The sequence below is a fragment of the Leuciscus leuciscus genome (genome assembly GCF_965113295.1).
Source record: "Leuciscus leuciscus genome assembly, chromosome: 16".
NCBI lineage: Eukaryota > Metazoa > Chordata > Actinopteri > Cypriniformes > Leuciscidae > Leuciscus > Leuciscus leuciscus.
In genome coordinates, this window is record NC_138740.1 from 3,967,522 (window position 1) to 3,993,012 (window position 25,491).

A 25,491-nucleotide genomic window follows, 5' to 3' on the forward strand; every position below is an offset into this window, starting at 1 on the left:
AGATTCCCATTTACTCCTGTACATCCGGTTCAAATTCTTGTTGCAATTGTGAGAATGGAAGCCCTCTTCTTCAACTTCTTCTTCAACATAAATTCAAATCAGTTTTTATACACTGTAAGAAAAAAAATCTTCACTTTTCTTTAACCCTAAAACACAACACAAAACGCCTGTGAAAAAATGTAACAGGCTACGGAAAATTCATTCATATAAATACAATAGGGCCTATTTTTACTGGCTTTTTCTTTATTCTTTCCTGTCTTTCATGTCATCACTATATTTCGAATATAAGCAAAGTTACTATTGATGTATGTCTATACCTTCCTTCATTGTAGAGTGAAATGTATCTTGAGCTTTTAAATATGTTCATTAGATGTCCAATTCTTTTAATGGCCTGATTTAAACACTGTATTCTATATTTCTTCCTTCATATAATCCAAACAGTGTTGTTGCTTGTGATGATCAATAGCAATGGAATGAAATCATAATGCTTTTCAATCCACGAGAAGATATAGTTTTCTCAACTTTTACCTTCGTGTCTGTAACTCTATTATTTTTATTTTTATTTATTTTTTTGCCCTTTAAAGGGATAGTTCACCCAAATATGAAAAATTCTGTCAACAACAACAACAACAACAACTATGGAAGTCAATGGGGTCCATCCACTGTCTTACCAACATTCTTCAAATTATATTTTTCTGTGTTTAACAGAACAAAGAAACACATTCAGGTTTGGAACAATTTGAGGTTGAGTAAATGTTAACAGAATTATTATTTTTGGGGGTAAACTATTGGTAGTAATACTTAATATAATCACATATTAAGTGTGATCGGCTCTCCTCCAGGTCAACAGGCGGCGCTGATGCGACGTGACACAGATAACCGGAAGTGTGACGTCATCAGACCTACTATCAACATTAAAGTGCGTCGAGTCGCGTTTTAGAGCGACTCGTTTAATCTCATCATGCCTGAACGCGAATGTAAGTATTACATACCGTTTATGAAGTTTATATTGTGTGCGGATGAATAATCACATCATATATGTTCTCATCGTATGAAAATAAATACGCTGCTACATTCTATGAACATGCCTGTGCCGTTTGCATAACGCCAAGGAACTGCTAGTGATTCGGTGTGGATTTCAAAGATAATGTGTACGTTTGATAAGTTAAAGAATATGTGAGAGATAGACATGAAGATTGTCTGTGTGCAAATAAAACACGCATTGACACACATACAGCAAAGCTCCTGCAGCCAAACCCTCACTGTTTACAACACTAGAGTCGAAGAACGTTAGGAGGAATGATTCGATTCACTTCCGATTTCGATTCATTTTGATGTATATCAGATACAGTACATGTCAGTTTATCTCATAGATAGACAAAACCTCTCATCTAATGCTGTAAACTATACAGGGAAACTGTCAGTTGGTACATTACTTTGATATTAAAGGTTAAAACTAACAACTGATTTGTATACAAAGATTTAAAGGCAGATTTCTATGAATGTGTTGATGTGTGTGTCTTTCAGCCGAGGTGTACTCCAATCCTCTGGCTCCTGATGGCCATGAGGTGGAAGATCATCGGTCAGCGCTACAGTAAGTGCTCTTACCTGTCGATAATGGGCTGATGATCCGTGGAAAAATACAGTGATGTGGACATTCCTTTGTTAAATCTTTAGCTTTCCCTTTATATATTTCTAAGTAACTTCAGGTGTTTTTTCCTCTCATGTGATTTAAATGAGTGAAGCATCAGCAGTGACACAGTATTCAAAGACAAGTGCAGGAACAATCACATTTACACCTGACATTAAAATGCATAGGATCTTGCTTCTCCAATGATAAATCTAAATGTAATAGCTTTTATTATTATGGTATTATTTTGTGGCAGTCCATGAAAGCTATGTTCTTGATGATTCAGTGACATTACTATCTTCCTTCTCAAGTCAAATCTGATCTGTGTCTCAATGAAATCTGTTTGTGACCCTTAGATCCAAGCTGACCAATGATGACTTCAGGAAGCTTCTGATGACCCCGAGATCGACCCCGTCCTCCGCTCCGCCCTCCAAGACGCGACAACATGAGTACTTTGCTTTTTGAACACATTTGTTTAAGATCTTTCTGTGGTCATGTGTGCACTGCATGTCTCTATGATAACAGTCCCGTTAACTTTTTGTCGCGATGATTTTCCCAGGATGCCACGGGAATATAACGAGGACGAGGATCCGGCGGCTCGCAGACGTAAGAAAAAAAGGTGAGTTGAGGAACAGCGAGTGAATCCTCCTACATTACTACTGCTTTAATATCTAATCCTGCTGTTGCTTTTGTCTCTTCTGCACACGTTCCTACGTTTCGCTCTGCATCAATTACCATTTTATCAAATACAAACGTTGCCCCTGTATGAGTATGTCTTTTAGACTATATTCATATCATGATATAGTGAATCAAACAAAGAGTGCTGTTTTTTCAAATAGCCGCACAATTGCAAATGTGTTCAATAAACAAGTGACTTACAGTTTAGACACAATATTTCCTGTTTTTCGTGGAAATCCTTCTAGATAAAATAGTCACTAAAAATATATATTTTTTATTTCTGTCACTGCTGTGAACTAACCACCGCACCGAATATAAAGAATATCCAAAACTTTAGTAATCAGTCCAAACCCTTCCAATGTATCAACACAATAAACACACAGCAAAATATTATCTAATTATCGAGATGTTGTTGTTGTTTTGATGAGATGTTTTTAAGTCCTTTGACATAGTGTGAAAACTGCGGTTACTTTAAGATCCCTAAATAGTTCCTATTTTATCCCCCCCCCCATTCATTATTGCTTAAATGAAGTACTAAAATGCATGTAAAATGTGTCTTGTAAAAATTCAATAGTGTTTTGAGATATTTTTTTTCTCTGTTCTTCCGCTCCACGCTTCTGCTTGAAGTTACTACGCTAAACTGCGTCAGCAGGAGATGGAGAGAGAGCGAGAGCTGGCGGAGAAGTACCGTGATCGTGCTCGAGAGCGACGTGATGGCGTTAATAAAGACTACGAGGAGACTGAGCTCATCAGCACCACGGCCAACTATCGAGCCGTGGGACCCACCGCAGAGGCGTGAGTTTCCGGACATTTGTGCCTTTCATTTTTTACTGCATGTTACAATAATCAGATTTATTTTTCTCTAGCTGTGTTTTGTTATATGACCATCTTCTGAAGATGTGTAGGCACTTGTTGTTTCTGTTGACTTTCTTATTAGAACCCCTGTCCTAGTTGTAGGGGCTTTTTTTGGCCTATTTTTTACCAACTTTGCATGTAGGTTGTAGTGCATTTGTCAATAATCATTAGGGATGCGCCGATACCGATAATTCTTTATATTTCAAAGCTGATTCTCGATGTATTGGCCGATAAATCTAAATTCAAATTTTTATTTTATATTCATTTTTGAGAGCCTGATTACAAAAACAAAAGTCTCACCATTAAAATCCATGTCCCAAGCACACAATTATAATGATGTTCTCATTGAGTTGCTTACATGACAGACTTGCGTTGCACTGAACCGTATTTTGAAGTGATTCCAATCATATTTCAAGCAAATCAAAACCATCATGTTGAACAGTGAAATGAATGAATGTCAAATTCCTCCCTCAGATATTAGACCGATTATTAACAGATATATTTTAAATAAGTGGCAAGAAGAGTGGCATATGTGCAAGAATAATAAGTTGTATGCAACTCATCCGGAAATTAAAACCAGGACTTTTCTCAATTTTAAAACTAGACTTGATCAAGTGGTCTACACCAGATGTCGTATAGGTCACACAAGTTTGACCCATGCTTTTTTACTTAAAGGTGAAGACCCAACATTATGTATGTTTTGTAGGATTCCTTTAACTGTCAAACATATTTTATTAGATTGTCCTGGACTTAACATAAGTAGAATGCCTTTTTATGAAGTTATTTCAGTTAAGGACATTTTTAATGAGATTATACCTGAAAAGGTTTTGGATTTTTTTATCATATGTTAACTTAAAAAAAAAAATTGTGTAATATGATTTGCTGGTTATCTTTGTTCTGTTTTTATTGTATTTATATGATATTTGTGTTTTTGTAATTTAATTTTTGCCATGAAGATAGCTCTGATTGCTGACATGGCATTAAATAAAAATGATGATGTTGAACTGCGCATCTGAAGTGTCTCAGCTGAAGGAAATAATCCATTATTTATCGGCCATATTTTCTAGAGGTCGACCGATTCATCGGTTTTGCCGATATATCGGTACCGATAGTTGATTGGTGAAACTAAAAATTATTGCATAATGCATATAGTACACTAATACATCCTTGTTAACAAATGGTACTTGCAAAGTGTTACCTATGAAATTTACATAGGCTATGTTTCTAGGTTATTATAGCTAAAGAAACACACATTTGACCTGTAACACTTAGATATGAATATATTAAAATGAGTAGTTCTAACTATCTATATATTTATTTCATTTAGCACATTTCAGTTCAGCACTGTTTCACTTGGAGTGTTATGTTTGTTTTTAATCCCAATATCCATTTAAAAATATATCGGTTATCGGCATGTACGGTCAAACCTAAATATCGGTGTCTGTAAAATCCACTATCGGTCGACCTCTAATATTTTCTTATTTGTCCGAGAATGATAAGATTAAAACGGAACATATATCAGCCAATACCGATATGGTGGCCGATATATTGTGCATCCATAATAATCATAATTTTGAAGTTTGTATTTCACAGGGCTGCCAGAGACTAAAAAATGCTGTCCGTTTTAGTAAAATTACTATAATTCCCTAAAGTAACAAGATTTTTTGAAATTTGGTCAATGTTTGTAGACGATTGCTTGAAATCCACTTGCTGTTTTTAGATGTCATCCAGCGGTCCGTCCGAAGGCTGTGATCTGCCCTGAGAATCACCAGGATATTGCTGATTTATTTAATTTTCGACATTTATTTTTCTATAATTCGTTTCACATCATTTGTTTTCTTCTACGTCTTTCTACAGATTTGTGTCTTTGCAAATGAAGTAATTTATTCGTTCATTTTCATTACTCCCAAAATCGCTGAACATGGTGGCACTGTTTTGTCTAGCAGCTGTGAACTAAAATACCAAGAGTTTAACCGTATGCTATTATGTCTAGGGCTAATATTAGCGATTGAATAATTATTATAGGACTGATTATTGCCTTGGAATTATCAGTAAAAAGTGCTTTGTCATTGGTTTGTATTTGAATGTGCATTTTTGTTTGACTTTTTCCTGCACTGTTGTTGAACAGGGACAAATCAGCCGCAGAGAAAAGGCGTCAGCTGATCCAGGAGTCCAAGTTCTTGGGTGGTGATATGGAGCACACTCACTTGGTGAAGGGTTTGGATTTCGCCCTGCTACAGAAGGTACATCCACGTAACCATTGTTTAACAATCAAACCACTGCCACCACATATATATGCTTGTGTTTACTGTACTGTTTTAATTTCAGGTCAGAGCTGAGATCACTAGTAAGGAGCGGGAAGAGGAGGACATGATTGAGAAAGTGCAGAAGGAAGTCAAGTATGTTTCATAAGTTCTTATTTGTTCACACAAAAATGAACATTTTGTCAGTAATTACTCACCCTCATGTCAGTCCAACCCCGTGAGACTTTCGTTCATCTTCAAATTAAGATATTTTTGATGAAATCTGAGAGCTGTCTCTCTCTCGCTTCTATGCAATTTAATTCTGCTGGCCCACAAAAGTTAGTAAAGCACTTTTACGTTTTCTCATTGGTTTCTCGCGTTTCGGACATCCAGGAAATGCACACTTTAGAACCACTGTAAACACTACATCGAGACCCATCTGCGTCATCTTCTCAGTTCTCGCGCATGCGTCGCTGCGCTCTCGTAAACTCACGTCAGAGGCCCACAACAAGAAAATGAAGAGTTGAATAAAGTCGGGTTTTTTTTGCACACAAAAAGTATTTTCGTCGTTTGATAAACTTAAGGTTGAGCCACTGTAGTCACTTGGACTATTTTAACAATGTCTTTACTAACTTTCTGGGCTGGCAGAATGAAATTACCTAGAAGCCTATGGAGGAGTGAGCCAGCTCTCAGATTTCATCAAAAATATCTTAATTTGTGTTCCGAAGATGAACGAAAGTCTTACGGGGTTGGAACAACATGAGGGAGAGGAATTACTGACAGAGTTTTCATTTTTGGGTGAACTAACCCTTTAACCCAGTTGCGAGTCTCTTTTGACATGTTTGTGTTTGACAGGAGAGATGAAGATCCAGAGCAGAAGATTGAGTTCAAGACTCGCCTGGGTGAGTTCAGTCTGTGTTTAATCTCATTAAGAGGCTTTCGCACTGGAGGAACATTTTCATATTTCCTACAACTATTGGTGGAAGCAGGAACCGCAGGAACTGGGAAGGATTTTAGTCCTAGGAAAGCCTTTTAGGGGAACTAATGGCTCATTTCCACTGAGCGGTACAGTACAGTACAGTACGATTCAGGACGGTAAACCCTAATCTGACTTGCGTTTCCACCGCCAACATTACCCTTACTTGATAGGCGTGGTGTAGCACAGTGGTTCCCAATTCCAGTCCTCGTGACCCACTGCTCTGCACATTTTGTATGTCTCCCTTATCTGACACACCTGAACCAGATCATCAGCTCATTAGGTGAGACTCCATGAACTGAACTGAGTGTGTCAGATAAGAGAGACATACAAAATGGGCAGAGCAGTGGGTCACGAGGACTGGAATTGGGAACCACTGGTGTAGCATATGCCAGAAAGAAGCGATCGACGTCATCACAAGAAAGCGACATAGTAAACAACAATGGATGACATACAGTAGATCTTTTTCTTGCTTCTCTGCCTTTTTTTGTCACAAGAATCCAAGCGCCGACATTAGGCGTTTCTCAATACCAAGTACGCAAAGTTCGGACTTGCCAAGTCCAGCTCAGGAGAATGACTCCCGAGAACGTTAATTCTGCAACTGGAACAGCGCGTTCTTGAAAGCATCACTTGATCGCTCTGCTACTCTGGTTATCTCTGTATATACATTTTAGGCAACAATAAAACGAAATATGTTATAAAACACCACTCTGCCTCTTTTCGTTTAAATAAAAAAAATATTAAACTTATTAATATGGTTCAGGCAATATGTGCATTTGTACTCTGATCAACTTCACTGTAATAAAATTAAAAATGACAAAACTCAACCCAGTTTCTTTTTGATAAATTTCAGTTTTATCAATAATAGCCATTATAAAAGTATAAGTAAACGGTACAAGAAGCTATACATTAAGAAATAAAGCAAACAATTCAGTCAAACATACAAAGTCAGCGCTCTAGTCTAACGTTACAACGGTAAAGTTAAATAGCCTAAATATATAAAGTTATGAAACTTCACTTAGTCCTCATCCAAAACGATTGGCCAGGGGTTTATAGATTTATAGATTCATAATTACAAATTATAGATTCACGAGCCCAAAGATCGCCCGTTAGACATACACAAGACGAATTATATCTCATGTTTAACCACTACAGTGACGTCAGAGTCGGCGGCAAACGTCGAAAGGCTGTTCCAGGCGGGGTTCATGAGCGCCGAGCGGCCGGTGATCGCCTTGATCTCACAACCTGGATCAAATTTTCATAAATCTTTACAAATAAACCACAGATTTGAGCTTTAAACAACTACATTCTCTCCTGAAAAACTCTCAAAACTACATTTCGTGACACAATAACAGTAATATTGTATTTCAACTGTATATAAAAAAAGGCGCCTCTTACGTTGTCATTCCCCTTGTAGCACGCGCAAGTGACGATACTCTGTCAACCAATCAACGTCCTGCAGTGAGTGTAGCTCCACCCTTTGGTACAGTACGGTTTGGCATTTCGGTACCATTCACAACTTTTGACAGTGAAAACAGAAATAATTGCGCACCGTACTGTACCGTACCACTCAGTGGAAACGAGAAACTCTTACTTCAGAGTAGTGTCTAACCCAGCACAATAGGAACTACCAGTGACGTAAGTGTAGCGCTAAATGGCTGAACGCACGCAAATAACCCCCCCCCCCCCCCCCCCAAAAAAAAGCAGTGTTCACACACAAATTATAGCCTATATATTTACTCAATGAACTAACAGTGATAGATGGACCTCTAAACCTTTACGCTGAGGAGAAAATCCAACGCGACATTGAGGAGAACAAGAGAAACATGGTTATGTGTATCTGCTCAGCAACACTGGACATCAACCACACGGCATACTCTAATAACTCTTCATCACTGTCTACTTTCTGTGTGTAACAGTTCTGTCTAATAACGTATGAGACAGGACTGTTAGACAGATCGTACACTAATGAACACGGAGAATGCGAGCACGTTCTCAGCGCCGTCAAAATAAGTCACAACAACATGCGTGTTTTGCGTCACTTCAGAGTTTCTACTGGCGCTGCGAAACGCAACCAGAAAAACTTTCCTATGGGAACCATTAGTTCTCGGGGAACCATCCTGGTGGCTCGTTCCTAGAACTAAGTTCCTAGAACTATCCGGTGCGAAAGCCCCTATAAGTATCATTATTTCTGTGATACAATAGTTCATATTATCACAGAAGTACTGGGATAAAAGTTTAAAGTTCATATATAAACACTGATGGCTACGGTAGTGATCAAAATAGAGCAAATCAGCTTTTTATAGAAACTGGGCGCTTAAAATAAAGTATTTATCGATTACATTGTTTTGCTACTAGGTGTCGACAAGTGATTGACGAATATAAATAACGAATCGCAATTCTTAAAAATCACAATGCTTGTCGTATCGGCACCCAAGTATTGTGATAGTATCGAATCAGGCGATGTGTGTATCGTCCCAGCCCTAAGAACTACCCAGTGCAAAAGCCCCTAATGTCTCTGGACAGCAATAAGACTGAACTACATGTGAGTTGTGTGTATTGTTCTGCTCTTTAGGACGAAACATCTATCGGATCCTGTTCAAGGGTCGTCCGATTGAGCGTAATGAGCTTTTCCTGCCGGGCCGAATGGCGTATGTGGTGGACCTGGAAGATGAGTACGCAGACACAGACATCCCAACCACACTCATCCGCAGCAAAGCCGACTGCCCCACCATGGAGGTACAGACCCCGAACACAACATTACAAACCTTGACATTGCTTAAGGACTCAGATGCTAACATGTTTTACTCTCACTTGATGTGCCTTTCAAATGCTGGAAATTGTTCGAGTGAATTGTTAGTGGTGGTTGCCAAATCAAGCGTCGCTACTGCTGTTGCTCATGCTGAAGTATATATGGCGAATAACTTACCCAGCACTGTTCAATTCACGTGGTTTATTGAGCAGAGGTGTGCTATTACTTTTCAACAGGATCAAACTTAAAGTCCCACTGCAGTCAATAATTGTATCACTTAAAACTCATCTTTGATCACCAAAATGACATATTTAAACATTTTTTTCCTTGGAAAAAAATTCTTCATGCCTTCAAATAGCTTGAATGTAACTCGACACCCTTGCCTCATTTAGTATACACGGTTCTATGAATATGCAAATGAGCCCCGCCTCCTCTCACTCACTCAGCTCAGAGATCCACTCGTTGACGATCACACATTGATCTGATTGGTTACATGGTTGTTTGTGATGTCAGAAACACCAGAGAAAATACTCATCAATGGTGTCGACTTATGAATTTACACATGGCTAGTCTTAAAGCATATTAAAAACACCACATAGACATATAAACAACATTAAAAGCTGGATTTTCACCACAGGGGACTTTAAAGTTTTCACTGAGTCTGAAAAAAAAGAGGGACCAAACCATATCTACGACTGATATATCTTTAAATATGTCAATGCCATTGTTTTGTCTCGATATTCACACCAGTAATATTTGTTTCTAAGGCATGTTTATAGAAGCTACTTAAATATCCTAATTGAACTGAGGCCTAATCCTGGCTTAATCTAAACCCTGTCTGTGAAATTGGTCTCATGAGGGCGAGTGAATGATGACAGAATTTTCTTTTTTGAGTGAACTATCCCTTTAAGATTGTAAGGATGACTTCATGCCCCAATTGGACTTGTTTATGACCCTCTAATATCAAATAAGGAGAGGAAAGAAATCTCGAAGCCATTTTACGTGGCTTGTGATTGAACAGAAAATGAGGTGAATGAGGAGTGCAACTGCAATTTCAATTGTAATCTGTTTAATCGTAATCCGTTCCACTACAATTTAATTTTTGTGTCTGGATGTGGTTTCAGTGATCTGGGGCCGGTTGCACTATCTGTGTGTGAGTTACAACTTAGCCTAGTTTTGACGTAAAGAGGCACTACGTTACAACTTGTGCACTACTAAATATTTTTGCGTTGCACCATTAAACTTAAAGCATAACTCTATGTATGAACTAAATATGTACCGAAAACTTCGGACCAGGAGTAACGGTTGGAGTAAAATATACAGACTGACTAAACTGCATCTAGAAGCTTTTGTTTTACCCGACAGACTTTAATCCTTTAGATATATATGATAATGCTTTAGATTTTGAAGCCCAAAAAAGCTTATCCATCCGCCATACAAAACAATCCATACGACTCCAGGGGTTAATAAAGGCCTTTTGATGCAAAGCCATGCATTTGTGTAAGAAAAATATCCATATTTTAAACTGTAGCAATGGGCTAAAGACACTCAGAACGTGGCATTGTGGGCACTCACGCTTTCTTCAGCTCATTTTTAATATCTAATGCTGTTTTTGTTCCTCAGGCTCAGACGACACTCACCACCAATGACATAGTCATCAGCAAACTGACACAGATCCTGTCGTACCTGAGGCAAGGCACACGCAACAAGAAAATCAAGAAGAAGGACAAAGGTAGTGCTGAACGTTCACTAGAGATCAGTTGTTTGAGTCAAGTACTCGAACACAGTGGTTCTCAACGTTTATTAAGTCACAATCCCTAGATATCACTGATAAAAGTACCGAGAGATTGATTACGGCGGTCAGGAAGAGAGAAAGCCATCACGCCTTTAGCCGTTGCGTTAGAAACTCTGCGGCGATGTTAAATAGGCATTTTAAAAACAAGAAGGCAGTACTGTGCAGAAGTCTGAGGCATTTAGTATTTTCTAGTGATGCTCCGATTGATCGGCCGCCGATCATGATCGGCCGATATTGGCAAAAAATAGCTTGATCGGCAACCCCCAAAAGCGCCGATCAAAAAAGCCGATCACGTGACGTAAATAACTCGCGCAACTTTTCCGCATGCGCGGCAACACAACAGCAGAGCAGAGCTTGCTTAACAGTGGCAAAATGAGTTCTCCTATGACGGCAATTCAATGGCAATTATAAACGAGCGCACAACTGATGCGGGCGCGCGCGGTAAATGACATTGTAAATGACAAACGAGAGGATAACAGATCTACGCGCGAGGAAACGGGAACTCGCGAGCTCATTCAAACCCTGCGCGGTCGCATGACATCTCTGCCCTCGCGCGCGCGCATGATCATTCCCCACACTCTCGCGCTTGATCTCCTCTCGCCTGCTGATTTTGCTCGCTCGAACACTTTTATTTTTGGCAGTCGAGGGGCGGGACTTACTGTTTTAATAACCTCAAATGTCATTGTCATTATTTTATTTTTTGGATCTGATGTAGTTAGTTCCTCAACTACATCCATTGTACACCCTCTTTGTTTTGAAAAATTATACTGTGCCTTATTTGGAAAAGGTGGCCTACAGTAGCCTTATGTTATCTTGTTTTCTAACTACAATTAAATAAATATTGGTGGTTCTTCAAGATTTTCTTGACTCTAGCATATTTCCATTCTGTGATCGGCAGTGATCGGCAATCGGCAGATCATGATTTTGGTGATCGGTAATCGGTGATCGGCCCCAAAAATGCTGATCGGAGCATCACTAGTATTTTCACCCCCAAAAAAATGGTTTTAATTCAGTAATTTAGATCTTTTGTTGTAGTGTGTCAGTAGGAAATATCAGTTTACATTTCCAAACATTCATTTTGCCATTAATTGTAATAATCCAGTGAGTCTGACAGCAGGTTAACTGTTACATGTTACATTAGTGTGTCAGATTACAGTTTGTGTAACAGTAGAGCAAATGATATAAATAACTGGCTGAACCATTTTTTGGGGGTGAAAATACTAATGTGTCTAAGACTTTTGCACAGTACTGTATATAAAAAACACTGCAAGATCTATGACAGGGTTCCTCAAACTCGGTCCTGAAGGGCCACTGTCCTGCACAGTTTAGCTCCAACCCTCATCAAACACACCTAGCTGTGAGTTTCTAGTGATCCTGAAGACATTGATTAGCTTGCTCAGGTGTGTTTGATCAGGGTTGGAGCTAAACTCCCTCCAGGACCGAGTTTGAGGAACCCTGATCTATGATATTAATAAAACACACAGCAAGATCTATGATATTAATAACTGTGGAAAAAGGGTCCATAATATAACGCATTGACAAGACAAAGAATCTCAAAGATTCACTTGAATATTTCCGCATAAAGGCTCGTCTTCAGTCTTCAGGTTTCATACAGCTCAGAGCAAAACAGAGAAAGTCAGCACAGTGTTAACCAAATTCAAATGCATTTTGATGAAAAATGCGCTTTATCATTTTGGAAATTAAGACGTTTTACTAGTGGATTTCTCATACACACGTGTAGTGCTTGTGTATGTGTGAAAGCTTGAGTGTTTTCTGTCTTCAGGGCGTCTGGATGAGAAGAAAGCACCAGAGGCTGACTTAAGGTGAGTTCACATGCAGTCAAAGTGTTATACGTTCATGATCTGATCATTAGCTTCTTAACCACGTGTGTGTGTGTGTCCACGCAGCATCTTTGATGACATCGGTGACTACATACCCTCCACCTCCAAGAGCATCAGAGACAAAGAGAAAGAGCGCTACCGTGAGAGAGAGAGGGAGAAAGACCGAGAGCGCGAGAGGGAGAGAGAGAGAGAGCGAGAGCGAGAGAGAGATCGGGACGAGGAGAAAAGACGACACAGTTACTTTGAGAAGCCTCGAGCTGATGAGGAGGTCAGCTGATCGGTGTCGTTTAACCCTCTGGTGCTCTTCACGTGTCGGTCAAAAATTAAAGATTTTTTTTTAAATTCAATGAAATGAATGTACTATATTTTAGTTTGATAGTGTTTTTTATTAAATTTTTTGTATGTTAGGGGATTTTATTATACTAAATTATATTTACGCTGTATTTATAATCTATTTATTCACTTTTTGAGCATAGACCTGAAAATTACATTTCCAACTTAAACTGTGGTAAATGTTGAATGCTTTAGAGCACAGACTGAAGTTTGATCTCTTTTCAAAGACGAAAAAAGTGAAAAGTTTAAAAAAGTTAAAAAAAAGTTACAGAATTGTATGCGTTATGAAAAATGCACAAAAATACTATTTAAAATTTTATATGAAATATATATTTTCAAAATCATGTTTTACTCTAAAACTGCAAGAAAATCAAAGCCATAAATCTAAACAAGTTGTTCCAAAATTGAGTTTGATGTCTCCAAAAATGATCTTCCAGTGAGAGTGTGTTTGGCTGCAGTACCAAACGCTTCCACTAGATGCAATTCGTCTCCCATTCATTTCCAATGCGCTCAGTTTTGACCGTGAGGAGCAAACGTGTCACTGTTTTTACAGGACCATTTAACCTATTCGAATCATGTCCATGATTTTTTTTCTTTTCTGTGTTCACACAGCAAGTGCCAAAACATTTACCAAGTTTCGTACCCTTCTGTATCGAATGAAGTAAAACATTTGTTAAAAAAACAACTTAATTTTCTTTCAATTTTCAAAGATTGAAGAGTACCAGAGAAAATGATTCTCATTGCTTTAGAATATTTGTGCAGAACTTATGGATATCACTATCATAAGTAAGCAATCTCTGTAATAATTGTCTAATATTTCTGTCCTTTCAGCCCATAGACATCGATAAAGGTGAGTATTCACAATCTTACTCATAGTTTCCTCATAAAAATGGTTAATTGAAGGAATAGTTCACTGAAAAATTAGCAAATTTAAAAAAACACACACGTTTGAATGCTAAAGTCCAGGCCTGTTGAGTTCTTCAATGCTGTAGTTGTGATGTTGTGTTGCAGGTCCAAGCTCTGTGAAGGACCAGATCAAGTTAATCAATGAGAAGTTTGCTGGAGTCGGTCCGGAAGCATATCCTTCACGAGTCAGTTCACTGTTGCTCTTTGAGTATAGAGCGATACCTTCAGAGTTGTGTCCCAAACGAGGAAACGGCTACTTGAAATCCGGTCAGAAATCAACAAAAAAATGTTGAGACCTAAAGCCAAAAAAAACTTGTTTCAAAAGAATAAGACTCCTTATGGATATAACTCAGTAATAACTATGGTAACCTTCACATGGCTATATTTAGAAATTCTCCTGTTGCATCAAAAGCTTCAAAATCACGACTGCTGCGTCCCAAACCAGATCTAAATGGTATTCGAAAACAGAATTAGTGTGTCCCGAATCATAGTATGTTGAAAAGAGTGTTACAAAGATACCCGGATGGTCCGCTTTTTCCGGTTAGAGTCCGAAGTGCAGATCCGTGTTCAATCTAACGGCTAATATTACCCACAACCCATTCCATTAGAACTACAAACATGAATAAAAAGTGTTAAAAAAACTACAAAAATGGCGGATGTGTGAGTCAGACGGATACGAGCGGTTTAGATAAAGGGATTAATAATCAGTATCTAAGATATTTATTCAATGTTATCCTTTTTATTTAATCTGCAACAGCGCTGTGAGCTTTTATAAAGATACGTCTAGTCATTAACTTTTAAATGCATCATTATGCAAACGTGACATTAACGTGCGACATTTCTCTCCGAAACGGTAGGACATTGAATTAGATTGAATGTGGAGGATTTTAACTGTGACGAGATGATTGACAGATCAGTTTAAACGGTGAAAGGATGCACATAATAATGATGAAGTAGTATGTGTATTAAAGCTCGCCTACTCTTCTGCTACACATGCTTTTAGGGCGTAGTATAAGTAGGCCAATTGGGACTTAGCGTTGGTCATTGTAGCCAATCAGATTCAGGTTCTGCACTTATACAGCACTCAATGTTCTTGCTAGAAGCAATAATGTGCAGAAATGATTTAATATACTACATTTTATGTAAGGGCTAATTGGTCTCTAAGACAGCCCAGTGATTGGCTGGATAATAAATAAGATATCTGTGTTTTCAGTAATTGGTTTCATTAGAAACATTACATAAAAGTTAATGAAGATGCATTTTTCCAGTTATGCTTAGATCTAAAAATGTTTTCAATATCCTCATTTATTATCATGGTTTGTGCGCAGACATGAATATCGTATATAATTGATGCATTCGTGTGTATGATTTTAAAGTGTTGTCGAGTAACATGATGCCTCACACTGCAGTGCTGAGATTGTAGTTTTCTTCTTTAACTGTGAGCACTGGAAGCAGACGTGAAGAGAAGAAGCATCTGGGAGATTTCTTCGGGATGTCGAACAGTTACGCCGAATGCTATCCTGCCACGTGAGTTCTTGCCTTCATCTCTTCTCTCGGGAACACTGACAGGAGGAGTTCACTTCAGAGTTCAAATGTCCTGATCATTTACGTCATCCAAGATGTTCATGTCTTTCTTTCTTCAGTCGAAAAGAAATGAAGGTTTTTGAGGAAAACATTGCAGGATTTTTCTCCATATAGTGACTTCAATGGAGTCCGACGGGTTGAAGATCCAGATGTGAGTCTCAGTGCAGCTTCAAAGTCTCGACACGATCCAGCCGAGGAATAAGAGTCTTATCTAGACAAACCAGCGGACATTTTATATATGTATTAAAAAAAAGAAGCATTTCTATACTTTTTAACCACATTACGTAATCAGGTTGAAAGGTTACTCGTGGAAGTCAAACGCCATTTACAAAAAAATGTATTCATAAATAAAAGGTAAAACAACGATGTCAGACGAAGTTGGAGGAGAAAATGAGATGGAGTTTTTTCATCCTACCCTACATTTCTGAACCGGAACACGCGTGACCTTTCAACCTGATTGCGTAGTAATGCGTTAAGTCGTAGACGAGCATTTGTGGTTAAGAAATATATAAATGTTTATTTTTGTTATAAAATGGCGGATGGTTTGTCTAGATAAGACTCTTACTTCTCGGCTGGATTGTGTCGAGACTTTGAAGCTGCACTGAAACTCACATTTGGACCTTCAACCTCTGGAACAAGCCCTGAAAAGTGAAGCCAAAGCGTCTCGATCGCCCCCCGGTGACTGGTCCTACTATAGAGACAGAGCGCAACGCGTCATAATCTGAAGACCACGCCCACCAAGGGGGAAAACAAAGCAACTGTCTCCATTGACTTTGCATTGCGAGAGGCTGCCTCCTTGTCATTTCTTGCTTCTAAGAAAAGACAGAATAATGCCTAAAAGCTGCTATGTGACAAGGTGTACAGCACACAAGCTAAGAAACCCAGAAATAAGTTTTCATAAGCTGTCGACCCCACAAAACGAGCGTTTGAGGACATAAAAGTGGATTCAGGCTGGAATGAATGGGTAAATTGTGGGATCCTGACACTCAGTATGCACTAAAATACACTACGTGTGCAGTAAGTTAAACATTTGGTCACTGGTGAGCCAAATATCCAAATGTCAGTTTTATATATTATATTTCTGTAAGATAAACTATCCTGTGTTGCCGATTACGGTCTCCTCCGGCGGGCGTACGTTAGTTCTCAGAGTAATGAGACACGTGACGCTCTGTCTCAACTGCCTGTATCCACTTTTATGTCCTAAACACTCGTTTTTTGTGGTCGAGAGCTAATAAAAACTTATTTCTGTTTTTTTTAGCTTGTTTGCTGTACACCTTGTCACACAGCAGCTTTTAGGCATTTTTCTGTCTTTTGTTAGAAGCAAGAAATGACGAGGAGGCAGCCTCTCGCAATGCAAAGTCAATGGAGACAGTTGGTTTGTTTTCCCCCTGGGTGTGGGCGTGGCCTAAATACGCTCTGTCTCTATAGGTTATAAGCCCCGCCTCCCATTGTTATTCAATGGAACTTGAGACCAACTAAACAATTTAATTACACTTCAAATATCTTTTTCCCGAAGGTCTCTGTCATTTACTGTAGTTTTTATCACGCTGATGTAAATTCAAGTGTCTGTTTTTAAAATAAGTTTGTTTTTAGATAGTTAGTTATTTGATGCTATAAAAACGGTGGTGTGACGTCATGATTGACAGGTTCTCAGAGCGAAGTAGTCACTGAAGCACCAACAGACTTTCTTTCGGGATCTTCGGAGGTTGCTTGGAGCTTTAAATTTAATATCTAAATTTCTATAATTCATTTCACACCGAGAGTGAGGGGGCGGGGCCTTGATTTTGCGGCTTTACTTCCTGCTCACTACTGCGCCGGTCTGGTCCAGAGATCGCTACTGCGCAGACTCAAGACCCAAGATGTCAGCGCCATATCGGGACACTGGCAGCTTCACTTCTCACCAGTGGAAGAGAGCGAAGGGGCGTCGTCCATATTTTTTTACAGTCTATGGTTGGACCCCATTGAAGTCACTATATGGAGAACAATCCTGGAATGTTTTCCTCAAAAACCTTCATTTCTTTTCTACTGAAGAAAGACCGACGTGAACATCTTGGATGACGTAAATGATCAGGAGATTATAACTCTGAAGTGAACTACTGCTTCAAAGATGATGATGATGATGATGTTGTTGATGCTGCTTTGTCTTGCAGGATGGATGATCTGGCTGTGGACAGCGATGAAGAAGTGGACTACAGCAAGATGGACCAGGCATGAATGAGTTTGATGAGTTGTACTGTCTCCGAGTGTCTCAGGTCAGGTGTGTTCATGAGTGTGTGTGTGTGTGTGTGTTTGCAGGGTAATAAGAAGGGTCCTCTGGGCCGCTGGGACTTCGACACTCAAGAGGAGTACAGCGACTACATGAACAACAAGGAGGCGCTGCCAAAGTAACACAGCCTCTGTTTTCTCAGTTCGGCCATGTGAGGTTGTGTGTTCACTCTAATGATGATGATGATGGTGTGTTTGCAGGGCTGCCTTCCAGTACGGCATCAAAATGTCCGAGGGCCGAAAGACTCGCCGCTTTAAAGAAACCAACGAGAAGGCCGAGTTAGACCGACAGTGGAAGAAAATCAGTGCTGTGAGTTTACCGGCTCTCATCTACAACGTTCTGTGTAATGTGCAAGCGCTGTGTTAGCGCTGAACCCCATCGGGTGTGATGATGATGATGATGATGATGATGATGATGAATCCTGCTGCATGTTCACACTGTCTGTGTTTATTTCAGATCATTGAGAAGAGAAAGAAGATGGAGGCAGATGGGTGAGTGTTGTTGGCTTTTCTCTTCTTTTTTCTTTACTTTTCAGTCTAAAAAATCCTAAAAAACTGGATGTGAACAGAGAGAATATTGGAGTTTTCAACATGTGGGCCACTCATATTTTAAATGAAATCAGATATGTATACATTTCTCTTTTTCCTCCAAAATTTAGTCATGTTCCAATCCACCTATTTTTATGTGAATTTTGGGATATCGCATAGAAAATGAATGTGCTCAATTGAGGCCAATGATTATTTTTTTCATCCGATAAGACGTGCACATAAACTATGATGGAAACACATTTGCAGAATAAATCCCTCAATGCACAACAAAAACTTCTGATTGGATAACTGGAGTAACCAGCGGACCAATGGCGTCGCAGCATCTCAAACGTTGGTTTGGTGTTTCTGAAACGCCAGAGTCGAAGTGTGTGATCAGAATGATTTGGTTTAATTCCCTCCAGAAGCGTCTCACACACACACGAGTGTGTTCCCGAACACCAGCATCCGAACGCTAGAGAACATGACAGCGGTTACTGAGTTTCGTCTGACGCTCTGAGACACACTCGTTTATGATGGAGGGAAGAAGAGCAACTTCAGTTTTTATTTCTGATATTTTGAGTAGATTTCCCAGGAAGTGGCGATTTTGTTCTCTTGAACACACGGGATGGAAACCTGATTCGTTTTATGCCGTAAATTCTCAACTTTGGATGGAAAGGGCAGATATATCGACACTTGAAACAATGATTAGCAATGCAGCGATTGGCTGGAGGCCAGACAATACAATGTAATGACATCATGTAATTAAAAAAGGAAGCAGTCAAGCAGACGAAATGTCAAAAGTTTTAATAGATAAATCAAACGTGTAAACGTTTGTTACACAATTCCCACTTATTTCCATTTTTCATGATTTCTAGTATTTGTACAGGCTTTACAATTTATTATTCCAGTGTCAAGAGTAGCCTATTGTAATTAGACATTATTGTAATCATACTCGTGAAGCGGATAAAGCTTCTTAAGGGTCAGTGGCACATCACTCTGCATCACTTTTTTTAGTTATCTACATCGATCAACGTTCAAACTAATGCACGATTCATACAAAACTATAATGTAAGGCTCCAATAATTATGAGAATGAATTGCTCCGAGTAAAACTGGGTTTTGAACCACATTTATTTAATAAATGATAGTCTGATATGGGCTAAAGCTCATGTAAATGACCTCAGAAAAGAAATGAGATTTGATCAGCTTATGGGAATTGTGTGTTTGTCCGTCTAGTGTGGTGATGTCATGTTACGATCAGTGTATGCTCATGTTTGTTTCCTCTTCTATTGTACAGGGTGGACGTAAAACGGCCCAAATATTAAAGCTTCAGGAGTGAAGAAATCTTTCCAGCCGCATGTATACGATGCACACGTGTAACAGTAAATTAATTGTTGTGCTGTTTTTGTTTATTTTCATACAACCAAATACATTAGTAGAGAAAGGATGTTATCATGTTTCTAATTTTTACTATTCATCCAGTGTTGTTTTGTCAAAGTTAAGGAAGAGTGTTTAGGAAATAGTGATGCCAGAGCTTCTAGAAACTAAATTTTTATCATTATCCCATCTTATAAGACTTGAATGTTGACAGTTTTATCCCAACATTCACGTGGACAAGCCCCATGTATAGCTAAGGGTTCCCTCTGGAAACACACACACTGTTTAAATGCACATTTATTCACTTATACAAATGTATTGTCTAATTCTGAGCTACAATAAAGCTTAATCCACTCTGTGGCTCAGCCTCCCGTCCTGCTGTTGAACTCACTCCTTCACGAGACTCCAGGAGAACCGGGGAGATCTTCACAGTGCAGTGATGATTTCTCCATCCATCTCCACGTGATTCTGCACACAATGTCAGATCACACGGTCATGAATGACACAATGAGATGTATTATAGTGAGTGTGTGTGCGCTCATGCTCACCGTGAAGATCTGCATGTGGAGCATGATCAGCTCTCGGGTAAGTTGCACCATGCCTGTGTTCATGGCAAACTCCTGGAACAGCGTGACCACAAATATCACTGCCAGATTATGCGCCGTCATGCGGTTCACCTGACTGTGCATCTGCACCCTGAGGGCAGAGAGAGACGGGATTCAGAACAACTCGGTCTTGTCCAAACAGTACACTTACAAATGCATCAGTCACCGATACTTCATCTAATTCAAAGCACAAGGTCCTCTCCATTCAAATGGTGCTCAATCCATCAATATCAACCTATATCAGTTTCCCTTAAAGCGTAACTCTCGCAAAAATGCAACCTAGGGTCTTTTTGTTAATCTACCCGAGGCAAACTTTCGTTTAAAAGCATAATTAGAATGGAAACGCCACTTTTAAGTTTGACCGTATTTTTGTTTTCGGTGAAATAGCCTTTTGAATGGGAGTGAATGCGGCACGACTATGATAGCATCAAAATCACTATTTTTAAAACACTAAGAAGGCCCGACACAACATGAAACTTTGCTCGATCACCAGGGGCTCTACACATGAACTCCAGCATTTGACAGTCAAAAATAGTCGATCTCCGATTGCGAATGAACTAACTCTGAATTTTAGTATTGTTTCTTATATGAGGATCCTTTTTCAAATACAAGGTCAATATTGATTTTCACTAACGACAAAACAACAAATTATCCGTGAGTTTATATGGAACTAAGCTCTAGGAGCTTTCCATCTTTACTCTCCTCCCTGTTATGTCGCATTCGGAGATCGACTATTTTTGACTGTCAAAATGCCGGCGGACGGAAACACAGTGAGTTGTTCAAAATCTTTCTTTTTAGTAAACTCTGTGTACACACACAATGTTCTCAATGCTGGAGTTCATGTGTAGAGCCCCTGGTGATACTTCCAGCACAGTTTCATGTCGTGTCGAGCCTTCTTAGTGTTTTAAAAATAGCGATTTTTGATGCTATCATAGTCGTGCCCCAAACACTCCCATTCAAAAGGCAATTTGACCGAAAACGAAAATACGGTCAAACTTAAAAGTGGCGTTTCCATCATAATTATGCTTTTAAATGAAAGTTTGCCTCGGATAGATTAACAAAAAGAGCCTAGGTTGCATTTTGGCGAGAGTTACCCTTGAAGCTGATACAGGTGTAGTTAATCATTAAATATTGTTGTAAAAGTTAACGTCTCTCTTTGGTTTTGGTTTTGCTTTGTTTCTGTGAATTCTTGCAGCCTGAAAATCCAAACATTAGAGATCACTGCACAACATTTCACACATTTCTGCAATATTACACAGTGACAGTATTCAGACCCCTTCATTTCATTTATTTTTACCACAATTTCATGTTGCAGCCTTATGCTAAAATGCTTTCATTTAGTTAGTTTTTTCCCCCCTTCACATCTATACACTCCAAGAATACCTGGGTCAATGTGATATTGCTAATTGAATGATACATTTGATGAAAAAGTTAAAAGCATTTTAGCATGACGCAGCATAATGAATATGTAGATGAAGCATATATTCTGTTTTAATGTAAAATAGAAAACAAGTATTCCCAAACTGACAGATATATATTAAGATTTAATTACATATTCAGGATTGATAGCTTGCATCATTGTATAGTTATAAATCCAAATATTGAGTCGATATCATACATGTGCAGGTGTCCACACAGAGCGGCCAGTGTTGCATGGTTGTCCGGATGAAGCTGTTTGAGCAGTTTGCGGTACGTCTGCAGTCTGAGTTTTTCATCTGACAGAGCTGTGGATCAATACAGTATCAATCAGTCTTTATATTTACACTGGACTCCACAAATATGAGCAAAACTGACTCTGAAAATTTGTTTTTGCAATTTCTCAAGTCTTTCATTCAAAATATTCACAAAAATCTAACCTAAAATCTAAAAGTCATTTTTTTTTTTTTTTTTTTTTTTTTTACTATATGGCTTCAATTAATTCATTTAATACTTTGTGTAACCTCCCTTTGCCAAGATAACAGCTCTGAAACGTCTCCTATAATGTATAATAAGGATGATGAACGAGATCTGAGGCCATTCATCCATCCAGAATCTCTCCAGATCCTTCAGATTCAGAGCTCAATACTTGTGGACTGTGTTTTCTTCAGCTCATCCTTAATGCAACCTGATGATATTCACATTGTTTGCTACTTGGCACAAGCTGAATGGTTCATTCGTCTGAAAATGAATGTGCCTTGAATTGAAGAAGGTTATCAGTTATGTTGGGTTGCTGATTGGCACGTTTTTCACTGTTCTCTGATAAACTTCTGGGGTCTCATTTATAAAACTGTGTGTAAGATCCTTAATAAAAGTGTGTGTGCGGCCGAAAGTAAAAAAATATTCAGACTTATAAAACCGTGCGTACGCCAGAACCATGTGTCTCCCCTCCCGAAATAACCATATGTGGAGCTTACAGCGCCTCGTTTTACTATGCATATCCTCATCTGCATATCATTTGCATATTCATCCACGCGATACAATGTTTAACGGTACAAGACATTAGGAAAATATGAGATACGGATGTGTGTCACATTACATTGTTAAAAATCATTTAGTAGCCTTTCCTTGCCTTGTTTTTGAATGAATAAATCAAATAGTATAAAAAACATTCCAGAGAGAGTTTTTCTCAATCTTTTCCACTGGCCAAATAGTATTTTTAATTGCTTTATATTTTTATGGAAACAGATAAGCCTTATTGTGCATTATTGATCCTTATTTACGTGGACATATTTCTGTTCTGCTATTATCACGGGCTAATCAATCCTCACTGTATTAAAACATTAAAGCACAGCAGGCCACAGGAAAAGTGTTCACAAGCAGCGCATCCACTACAAATATCTATATTTATTCCACTCTAAGGTTACACTTTATAATACACTATTGCACACTATTAATCATTAGTTAAGCATTAGTAAATGGTTCATTCATCATTTATAAAGCATTAATAGACAGTAATAAGCCGTTTATAAATACAGTTATAAATGCTGTATTCTTGATTTATAAGCATATCTATAATGTGTTTAATAATTGTATTTTCATACTTTATTAATGATCACTTTATCATTTTTAAATGAAGTATTGCATTATTTACAAACCAGTTATTTAGGAGTTGTCAGTGGTTCATAAGATCACTTAGAAAGTGTGAGTAAATGATTAATAAACTGTTTAAATGCATATTATTATTCAGATATATAGTAATAGTTGCTTAGTGTGTTAATAAATGCTTTATTAACATGTATTTCTACTGTAGTTCAGGGTTAATGCAGGTAGTTATAAAGCATTTAGTAGTGGTCAGTTCACTATGTGTGTGAGCTCATCTAAAGTGAGGACTAGTTATGCCTTGTAAAGCGTTTATAAAGGAGATTTAAAGACTCAGTTTTCTTCTAAACAGAAAAAGGAAACAAATACAACACAGTGATAGAGAACATAGAAATATTAACAGCCTTTAAATCTCCTTTATAAACGCTTTACAAGGCATAACTAGTCCTCACTTTAGATGAGCTCACACACATAGTGAACTGACCACTACTAAATGCTTTATAACTACCTGCATTAACCCTGAACTACAGTAGAAATACATGTTAATAAAGCATTTATTAACACACTAAGCAACTATTACTATATATCTGAATAATAATATGCATTTAAACAGTTTATTAATCATTTACTCACACTTTCTAAGTGATCTTATGAACCACTGACAACTCCTAAATAACTGGTTTGTAAATAATGCAATACTTCATTTAAAAATGATAAAGTGATCATTAATAAAGTATGAAAATACAATTATTAAACACATTATAGATATGCTTATAAATCAAGAATACAGCATTAATAACTGTATTTATAAACTGCTTATTAATGTCTATTAATGCTTTATAAATGATGAATTAACGGTTTACTAATGCTTAACTAATGATTAATAGCGTGCGGTTATTATAAAGTGTTACCGAATCAGACAATTTTGTAACGTCTCGGTAATGATTTCATGTAATTTAAGTGCTTAACTCCATTAATGAGTGACATATTTAATCTAAATGTGTTTATCACAGTTTAAATCATTATTTTCTGTATTTAAACTGTTATCGTGAACATGTACTGTATTAATGATTAGGACTCATAATGAAGATTTAAAGTGGTTTTCCTTCATCGGTCCCTCAGATCACCATCGGTGTCGCTAAACTGCTCCGTCTCCTAAATGTACGTACGCATGGGTCAGAGTTTGCGTGCAGGTGCGCACATTTTCCCCTCAGTTTTGATTTTATAAATCATAACATAAGCGTGGGAAGTGGCGTACGGCTCTCACAGGGCCTGTTCTGTGTGAACGCAGTGGTTATGAATGAGGCCTTCTGAACTGGACCTAATCATGATCTTTGCCTTGATGCTAACAATGGCGCCCAACATCCCATCAACATATTTTCTGCACTGCCTCAAATGTGTAATGCAATAAGTTGAGTCTGCTGTATTCCAAGGGATCTTCCTCATCTCATCCAACATCTAAACTGTGTAAAACTGCTTTGATAAGGTGTTCGAAAGATCAACACAGGTAAAACACACTTGAATTAAGGAGACTAAAAGAACACTAATGTACAAAATAACTTGCCTTGTTGGTTTGAACACTTCAGTAACTCATGAACACCACTTAACATTCAGATTAAACTCATTTTAAAGCAGTGAAACGATGATGTCCGATGTGAAAGCTGTGTGTGTGTCAGGATGATGACAGCAGAGAACAGACGTACCTGCAGCTCTCAGCCAGTGCGGTTTGAGTGTGTTCGGTATGAGCTCAATCTCCTGCCGTAGGATCTGCTTCAGTGCTCCTGAAACATCTAGGACGGAGAGCTCGTCTGTTTCCAGAACAGTTCCTCTTGGAGAAACACGCAGGGCATCGGCCAGCTTACTGATCCGAGGAGCGATGCCACAGCGCCGATACAAGCCCTCGACCTTTAACCCTGAAACAAACAGCACAACTCTTTACAAATCTGGCTTTGAAAGATTCTCATTTGATGGTTTTCTAAAAATGAAAGCTTTCAGGATGTATGTCAAGCTTTAAAATGTGGTCCTGGATGCTGATTGGTCAATCCAGCTGTGCTAAAATACACAATGTAGCACCAGCTATGACATAAAACACCAATTCTAACCTTC

At 38.4% G+C, this 25,491-nt stretch overlaps 2 protein-coding genes and 2 long non-coding RNA genes across 5 annotated transcripts in view; 2 read left to right on the forward strand and 2 right to left on the reverse strand.

Annotated features, from left to right (window-relative positions):
• Positions 1–10,616, reverse strand: part of LOC309478054 — a 56,732-nt gene extending 46,116 nt beyond the window's left edge. Inside the window, exon 1 of the long non-coding RNA XR_014198791.1 lies at positions 9,695–10,616. This is a non-coding gene — a long non-coding RNA (uncharacterized lncRNA). The remainder of the gene's footprint in view (positions 1–9,694) is intronic.
• ik (IK cytokine) lies at positions 843–20,122 on the forward strand. The gene is made up of 20 exons (XM_082141321.1): positions 843–977; positions 1,528–1,594; positions 1,987–2,079; positions 2,190–2,249; positions 2,936–3,103; positions 5,292–5,406; positions 5,492–5,562; positions 6,262–6,308; positions 8,958–9,121; positions 10,758–10,866; positions 12,713–12,752; positions 12,837–13,038; positions 13,935–13,953; positions 14,115–14,180; positions 15,455–15,536; positions 17,744–17,801; positions 17,889–17,977; positions 18,060–18,168; positions 18,316–18,350; positions 19,683–20,122. Exons 1-20 carry the CDS (start codon positions 962–964, stop codon positions 19,708–19,710), a joined length of 1,638 nt encoding a protein of 545 aa, XP_081997447.1. The 5' UTR covers positions 843–961; the 3' UTR covers positions 19,711–20,122.
• LOC309477802 (arf-GAP with Rho-GAP domain, ANK repeat and PH domain-containing protein 1) overlaps positions 19,176–25,491 on the reverse strand; it is a 32,594-nt gene continuing 26,278 nt past the window's right edge. For both annotated transcript variants that reach the window (XM_082141218.1, XM_082141217.1), the window contains exons 20-23: positions 25,089–25,298; positions 21,986–22,091; positions 20,311–20,458; positions 19,176–20,230 (exon numbers count right to left, since the gene is read on the reverse strand). In XM_082141218.1, coding sequence (XP_081997344.1) covers positions 20,189–20,230; positions 20,311–20,458; positions 21,986–22,091; positions 25,089–25,298 — 506 coding nt within the window. In that variant the 3' untranslated portion in view covers positions 19,176–20,188. The remainder of the gene's footprint in view (positions 20,231–20,310; positions 20,459–21,985; positions 22,092–25,088; positions 25,299–25,491) is intronic.
• On the forward strand, positions 20,471–21,512 carry LOC309478019. Its single transcript, XR_014198757.1, has 2 exons — positions 20,471–20,610; positions 21,458–21,512. It is a non-coding gene; the product is annotated as an uncharacterized lncRNA (long non-coding RNA).

What these genes read in the sequence shown, in the direction of transcription:
- ik (XM_082141321.1), top strand. An exon ending in CGCAGACGTAAGAAAAAAAG is followed by an intron (nt 2,250 to 2,935) that starts GTGAGTTGAGGA and finishes TTCTGCTTGAAG; the next exon opens with TTACTACGCTAAACTGCGTC. An exon ending in ATTTCGCCCTGCTACAGAAG is followed by an intron (nt 5,407 to 5,491) that starts GTACATCCACGT and finishes TTTTAATTTCAG; the next exon opens with GTCAGAGCTGAGATCACTAG.